Source organism: Colobus angolensis, unplaced genomic scaffold, assembly GCF_000951035.1.
Source record: "Colobus angolensis palliatus isolate OR3802 unplaced genomic scaffold, Cang.pa_1.0 Scaffold32, whole genome shotgun sequence".
Taxonomy (NCBI): domain Eukaryota; kingdom Metazoa; phylum Chordata; class Mammalia; order Primates; family Cercopithecidae; genus Colobus; species Colobus angolensis.
This window is the reverse complement of record NW_012116488.1, coordinates 9,963,174-9,970,493: the sequence shown is the minus strand read 5'-3', so window position 1 is coordinate 9,970,493 and position 7,320 is coordinate 9,963,174. Positions and strand designations below refer to the sequence as shown.

Sequence of the window (7,320 nt, the reverse complement as noted above, 5' to 3'; positions counted from 1 at the left end):
GTGTCAGCCCCAAGAGAGAGCTGCCCACAGCCCCGGGTGGGTTGGGCTCAACTGCACGGGGCGGGGTGCCAACAGCTCAGGACTTGGGTTCCAGGCTGGTTTTTGCACCAACCAGCGGGGCGGCCTCGGGCCTCAGTTTCCCCATCCCGCGCACGAAGGGAGGCGACTGTGAGCGCTTGGGGTTTCTGACGGACCCCGCCCCGGGGGTGGGGCCGGGAGTGGTCACGTGGAGGGGCTCCCAGTCCCCCGAGCCCCGCCCCGCCCCGCCCGCCCCGCGCTCGGAACTCTCCGCCCAGTAGCTGTCCGGAGGCAGAAGCCCAGAGACAGCCGAGGGCGCCGTGCGGCCTCTGGACGCTAGCTGCTCCGCCCGATCCCCGCCAACTGTGCAGGCTGCTGACCCGCAGCGGCAGCTGCAGCAGCGAGGACGCGAGCGCGGGCGGCAGCAACAGCCGCGGCGACAGCGACACCATGGATCTCTCCTTTATGGCCGCGCAGGTAACGGGGCGCCCTCCCCACGCGCCCGGGGCTACCAAGTTTGGGGAGGTTCGGGGCCACGGTCTCGCCCTCCACGCTGGGACTGGGCAGTGGCGCCCGCCCGCGATCCGCGTCCCGGTCCTTTGTCCCGAGCCGGGCACCCCCACCTGGTGAACGCGTCGGAGGCGGCGATCGCGGCTCTCCCGGGGTGGGGCGGGCTGCGAGCCCCACACCCCCGTGGCTCGAGCTGTTCCCACTCGGGCCCCTCTCCCTGGCAGGGAGGCTGCGAGGAGCCTGGGCAACCCGAGTCGCCCCCTTCCTGCCCATCCCCCACTGCTGTCCCCCTTCTGGGGTCCCGGAGCCCTCCAAGACCGGGGCGGCTCAGACCCGCGCGAACGCGGATGGGCGCACAGTCTCGCTCTTCCCGGCTCTGTTTTCCCGAGGCGCCGGTAATCTGTCTCTTGCCGGTGACCTCGAGCGCCCCCTCTGCCGCCGCCTGAGGAAGGCGCTGAGACCCGCTTTGTGACCGTGACCCGCCAAGCGTCGACGCGCCGCGGTCATTTGTCCTCTTTTGCTTTGTGTAGAGTCTAATGGAGCCACCAGTGCCCAGCGCGGCCGGAACCCTCCCCTGACACAAACAGGCTCCCAATGGCCGGAAAAACAGATCTCTCACAGCTTGAATTTTCCTCCAGCAGAATCCCCTGGAGTTCTGAGCTTGGGTGATGATTCTGTTTCTGTGCCTTAACTCTCTTGAGCCAGAACAAAGACAAATCCCGGATTTCTCCATCAGTCTGGGGCCCTAGAGAAGACCCAGAGCTGGCTCCAGGGAAGGGCTGCATTTGGCTTGGGAGAGTAAGTCCCAGTCTACCAGAGCCACATCTTGCAACTTCTCTGGTTGTGTTGGTTGGTTATGGTGGGAGCAGAGAGGTCGGGAGGCCACCCAGGCTCCCTTCTGTCTCCATGGTGTGTGGCAGGGACCCCATCTGCTGCTGTTTTCTTTTACAGGGAATGAAGTTTGAGGGGACACTTTCTTTTTCCCCAAGCTTCACCTGTAGTGGAAACCTGTTTGAAAAGCGGCAGCAAAATCCAAGCTGTGTGTGGACAGCGAGTCTGCAAATGGAAGCATAAAAGACACAGAAGCCCCAAGTTAGCTCTGAGGGTCTAGATCCCGGCCCTCTGGCAGCCTGTTAAGTTTTCCATGATGCTAATTGCCCTTCTGAGCATTGCTGCCCCCCTCCCTTTTTTTGGCCTGATTTTACATCTCCTGCGCCTAAATCGATATTTATAAATATTATCATATAAACATCATTTTAGATAATGATGGTTTTAGCTGCACGAAAACTAAGGAGGCTTTCCAGGACTTACTTCTAGAGTGGAGAGGAACTGTGTCTGCCTTCCCCTCTGGATCCCACCGAACCTCCGGAATTTCCATGGTTACAAGACAAATTGATCCTTGCTAACCCTGGAGCTGGCTGGAGCATCAGTGCTGCCATGGCAACTTCACAAAATAAACACAGGGCTTTTCAACGTCTTTAGGCAGAGTCTGCCCAGAGACCATATTCCTATTTTTCCTTTTTTGTTTACAATTCACATTCCACTTGGTCAATGTATTCTTGACACATTTTTGACACTGGTTACATGCGCAGTACTGTGCTAGCTACAAGGGATAGAAACATGAAGTGCCACACACGTGAGAACAGACCCTAAGGTTTGTTGGGCACCTACTAAGTGCCAGATGCTGGGTGCTTGGCATATTTTATCACAGCAAACCCTTACAAGTCCATGACGGAGGCCCCATTTTACAGGTCAGGACACTAAACGAGATTAAATAATTTGCCCAAGGACATGCCGTTTGTAGGGAGGAGAACTGGATTTCAAATCTGAGTCTGAGTATCTGCAAAGCCACTGGGTTTTCCACCTTATTGCTTCATCCTGAGAAAGATATGATGTAAGGTACAGTACAGATCTATTTCAGAGTGATTTCTCTCTTCTCCCTCTGGGAAGTGGTCTTACTATTGTGCCTTTCTAGTGGATTGCTTTCTGTTGTTGATTCATCCCGTTATCCCCATCAGGATGGGAACTGTTACTTGCTACCTGCAGCGCGTCGCAGTGCTTGGCTGGAGTAAGTGCTCAGACCCTGCCCCTGGCGTGTCCTGTGGCCACCAGGTGAGGGTGACAGTCACGGTCTCCCTGTGCAGTCTTTCCCTCAGCAGGGAGCAGTTTGCAGAGGAATGTTGGTGCATCCATCCACTTGCGCAGCAAATGTCTAATACCTGCCTTGAGATAAGCTCCGTGTCAGCCACTGGGACAGGGATCCCGTGGGACAAACTTGAATGGAACGTAGATTTTCTTTCTGCATGTTTATCAAATCTTGGAGAAAGGATGGGCCCAGTCAAGACCCAAAGAGGGGAATGGCTAAAGTGATGGATTGAAGAAGGTGCCCAGCACAAAGTAGGTCCACAAGTATTTGTTAGAGGATTGGATGAGGACAAGATGTATGTTCACGAAGAGACATTAACAGGAAAAGACGGTGCATTCAAAGTGTCAAATGCCAATGCCACTGAACAGCTGTCATCATCAGGACTTTGAGAATGGGGGCTGTAGATGGATTAGAACTATAGGCATATATCTCCTGGTGGGCCTAGGCATTAAGACTGTTCTAGGTGGAGAGGTATCAAGATAGGGAAGCCCAGGAAATATTCACAGAGTCCTTCAGAAAGTTAGAGGATAGGGGTGCAGGAGGGCTGGGAGAGAGAGGCCAGGGCCAGATTATAGAAGGTGCTGATTGCTGGGGTGAGAAGACTGCATCTAATTAGTAGGCAGTAGGAGCCATTGCAAGTTATTGAGCAGGGGAATGGCATAGAGTTGGAGCAGTCCCTTGGGAAAATCTCAGCTCCTGTAGAGGAGAGAAGCTGGAGGGATGCCTGGGGCTGGGCGTGCACACTTGTGTGATTAAGTCAGTGAAGCCAGATCCACGTGACTCCAAGCCCACATTTCTTCTTACCCACGTTGTTAAATGTGATTCCTGTTTTTGGCTGAAGAAGACCCAGAACACATAAGCCATTTTGGAGAGATTTTCCACTCAGAAGCTAAGCATTAAATAGATATCCTCTTTGGGTGTACAGAGTAGACACCAGTTACCTGGCAAATCCACTTACGCAAAGGCACCCTCCCTGGTTCGGTACACGTGGCTGTGTGACAGCGTAAGAGAGGCTGCAGGCACTGAGGGTGTGCTCATGGGCCCCATCTTGCTTCTGAGCCCTGGAGGCTCCTGGTTGCCCTCTCTCCGACCCTGGAAACATCCCAGCCCCACTCCACACAGTCCCTGAGTCTCTAGAGAGTCTGGAGGATGTAAACAGTGAAAAAGGGCATCCATTTCTCTTTGACCAGGAGTGGCCAAGAGGACAGGGTCACCTGGGTGCCCAGTGGGCTGGGGACAAGGGGAGAATCAGTCTTTTAGGACTCAGTCCAAAATCCCTGTGTCATTGGTGGGGTCACCCATGTTCAAAGACAGCTGCTGTGCATTTTCCTCTCTCTCTCCTGGACACGCTTGCTGCCCACCACTTCAAGAGCTGGAATCTGATTCTTCTCCCATTAAATCTGGGACTATCCTTGGTGAAGAGAAAGTGTAGTGGCTTTCTTGGTGAAGAGAATGCAGTATTGGTGACATTCTGTGGCTAAGTCCTAAAAAGCCTTAGCTTCCACTTGGGCCTGTTGGGACGTTCACTTGCTCCAGGGGAAGCCCACATCATCCAAGAAGTGCAGTGACACAGAGGCCATGGTGCTGGGGGAAGGGAGTAAGCGTTTCAGGAACGTTCTGCAGGTTAAGCCAGCACGCATTACGGGGGATTGGTATGGACAACAGAGACAGGAGGACTCCTTCGCTTGTTCTTACGGTGTAACTCTCCTGTTAAAGCATGCCTCGGGCGCAAGAGCTCAACCTTATTTTTGTCTTGCACTGTCCCGTCCCTAAAGTGAGTGGTTTCAACCCAGTGATTCTCAAATGTTGTTGCCATTAGAATCACCTGGGAGCTTTCAAGGGTCCTGTTTTTGCCCCAGTGGCATCAGCTGGAACAGCAGGGGCTGGAGTCTAGGCTTCTAGCCTGTAGCTTCCTCCGAACTTGTCTCGTGCCTCCAGGCAACTTGACCACTCTCTCCTCTTGGGATTTCATCCTGCAAGGGCTTCTTCAGGTGGCTTGGGCTTCCTCCCAGCATGGAGGTCCCAGTGTTGTTGCTCTTCTTGCATGGTGCTGGCTCCCCTAAGAGTATTCCAGCAGTTCCAGGTAGAAGCTGCAGGCTTACTAGGACCTGCCTGGAAGTCCCAGAATGTCATTAACACTACATTCTTTCAGTCAAGAAAGTCTCCAGGCCAGCCCAGATTTAAAGGAAGGAGAGTCGGATTCCAGCTCTTGATGTAGCGTGTGTGTCTAGGAGAGAGGGACAGAATGGATGGTCATTGTCCTTGGGGACTGGCTACTACCTGGACCAAACAAAACAGGCATGTGGGCTGGATTCATCCCGGGGCTGCCAGTGTATTATCTCTAGACTAAATAACAGTGTGTAGAGCTTGGCAAAACCTTAAAACACTGCCAGGCCCAGTAGAAAAGTCACTTATTCCTAAGGAGGTAGGCCATGACCTTATGAGGCTGAACCATGTGAAACTGCTGACATCTGACCATTTTTGACCTATCAAATGACCATTTTATTTGGTTCAACTTCATTTTGGGGAGATCCAAGTAGGCTTCCTGTGCTTGAGGAGCTGGGAATTCCCCCACATCTCTCATCCACCTGTCTCTTGGAATCTGGCCCTTGCTAGGTGGGAGGATTTTCTTTACATCATATTAACACTGGGCCTGTCCTTCTGGGAGACACCACACATGTATCTAATCACAGCTGAGATGCTGGCATATCCCCTGCTAATTCCCCTTCTCTTTACCTGGGGGTAAAGAGACTTGAGAGACTCACAGTTAATTTGCATTTCAATCATTTTTCAGGAGGAAAAAGACACAAAAGACGTCTCTTCATATTGGAGAGGTGACTTTTTAATCTCTTGAAACTCTCTTAGCTATGGAGAAGGGCCTCATTCTGACAGATACGCAAGAGACTGGCAGAAATTGTCCATCCCCAGAGGAACATATTACTGTCCAGAAAAATAGAATTCCAGGGAATCTGGCAGTCTGCTTCTTAGAGAATATTTTCTTCAGTCAATGAGTGCTTCTTTTCCTTTAAGCAAGAATTATCATTAAAATACAAATTGTCTGTTATCTTAGGGCTTATCTTGTTGTACTTCAGGTTTCCATTGCAAAGCTTTAAATATTTTATCCTTCTAATTAGACCCGCTTCAGGAGAGAGTACAAGGCTACATTTTATGCAGAGATGTAATGAGCAGTTCAAGAAGTAAACATTCCAGTGATTTCTGTAGACCAATTTTCTAGTGTTTTAGGATTTCAGACATTTGACTTGAACAATGGAATCTCACAAAGCTAAGAGTCCTGGGACATATGCGGGTGGACGGCAAGTCTCCAGTGAAACGCCTGAGTGTTTACGGAGCACTTGCTGTGTGCTCTGTTCTCTTCAGGTCCTGTACCTCAGCTCTTTCTACACTGAGGTGATGGAGACCCATCTGTGTTCACCCATCTGTGTTCACTCCCTCCTCACTGTGTCCCCTCAAGACGCCCCTGTACCTTCCCATCACAGCTACCATTCAATAGATGCCTTTGAGGTACCAGACAAACCCTGTGCTGAGCAATACACAGAATCTCACTGAATCCTTGCAATGGCCCCATGGAATAGGCACATTCAGATCCATTTTATAGGTGAGGAAACTGAGGCTTGGAGGGCACACAGCTGAGGATCAAACAAAGGTCTCTGCATCACGTCAGCCTATTATTTTTAAAAACTTTTTAAAGAGATGTTTTAGGTTCACAGAAAAATCGAGAGGAGGGCATAGAGATTTCTCAGATGCCCCTCTGCCCCTGTTCATGCACAGCCTTTTCCACCATCAGCACCCCCACTGGAGCTGTGCATTTGCCACAACTGATGAACCTACATTGACACATCAGAATCCTCCAAAGTCTCTGGGCGCGGTGGCTCATGCCTGTAATCCCAGCACTTTGGGAGGCCGAGGCAGGAGGATCACCTGATGTCAGGAGTTGGAGACCAGCCTGACCAACATGGTGAAACCCTGTCTCTACTAAAAATACAAAAATTAGCTGGGCGTGGTGGTGGGCACCTGTAATCCCAGCTACTTGGGAGGCTGAGGCAGGAGAATCGCTTGAACCTGGAAGGTGGAGGTTGCAGTGAGCTGAGATTGTGCCATTGCACTCCAACCGGGCGACAGAGTGAGACTCCATCTCAAAAAACAAAAAGAAAAACAAAAACAAAACACTCCAAAGTCCATAGTTTACATTAGGGTTCTCTCTTGGTGTTGTACATTCCGTGGGCTTGGACAAATGTATAATGACGTGGATCCACGTTATAGACAGTATTTTCACCGGCCTAAGAGTCCTCTGGACTGCATGTATTCACCTCTTCCTCCCCTCAACCCCTAGCACTCACTGATCTTTCTACTATCTTCACAGTTTTACCTTTTCCAGGGTATCATAGTTGGAATCATTCAGTATGTAGCTTTTCAGATTGGCTGCTTTCACTTAGTAATATACACTTAAGGCTTGATAGCTTTTTCTATTTTCTATTTTATTTTGATTTATTTTTTATATTTTTGAGATGCAGTTTCACTCTGTTGCCCTGGCTGGAGTGCAGTGGCATGATCTCAGCTCATTGCAGTCTCTGCTCCCCAGGTTCAAGGGATTCACCTGCCTCAGCCTCCCCAGTAGCTGGGATTAC

The 7,320-nt window shown here is 51.1% G+C and overlaps 1 protein-coding gene across 4 annotated transcripts in view; it reads left to right on the top strand.

Annotated features, from left to right (window-relative positions):
• The first annotated feature begins 279 nt into the window (after nucleotides 1-279).
• The window catches only part of LOC105518490 (chromosome unknown open reading frame, human C14orf132), a 49,229-nt gene continuing 42,188 nt past the window's right edge, over nucleotides 280-7,320 (top strand). For 2 of the 4 annotated variants that reach the window (XM_011951505.1, XM_011951504.1), the window contains exon 1: nucleotides 280-495. In XM_011951505.1, coding sequence (XP_011806895.1) covers nucleotides 469-495 — 27 coding nt within the window. In that variant the 5' untranslated portion in view covers nucleotides 280-468. Of the gene's footprint in view, nucleotides 496-1,233; nucleotides 1,327-7,320 lie in introns of all 4 variants that reach the window. The other 2 variants (XM_011951502.1, XM_011951503.1) reach the window with 2 other exon arrangements.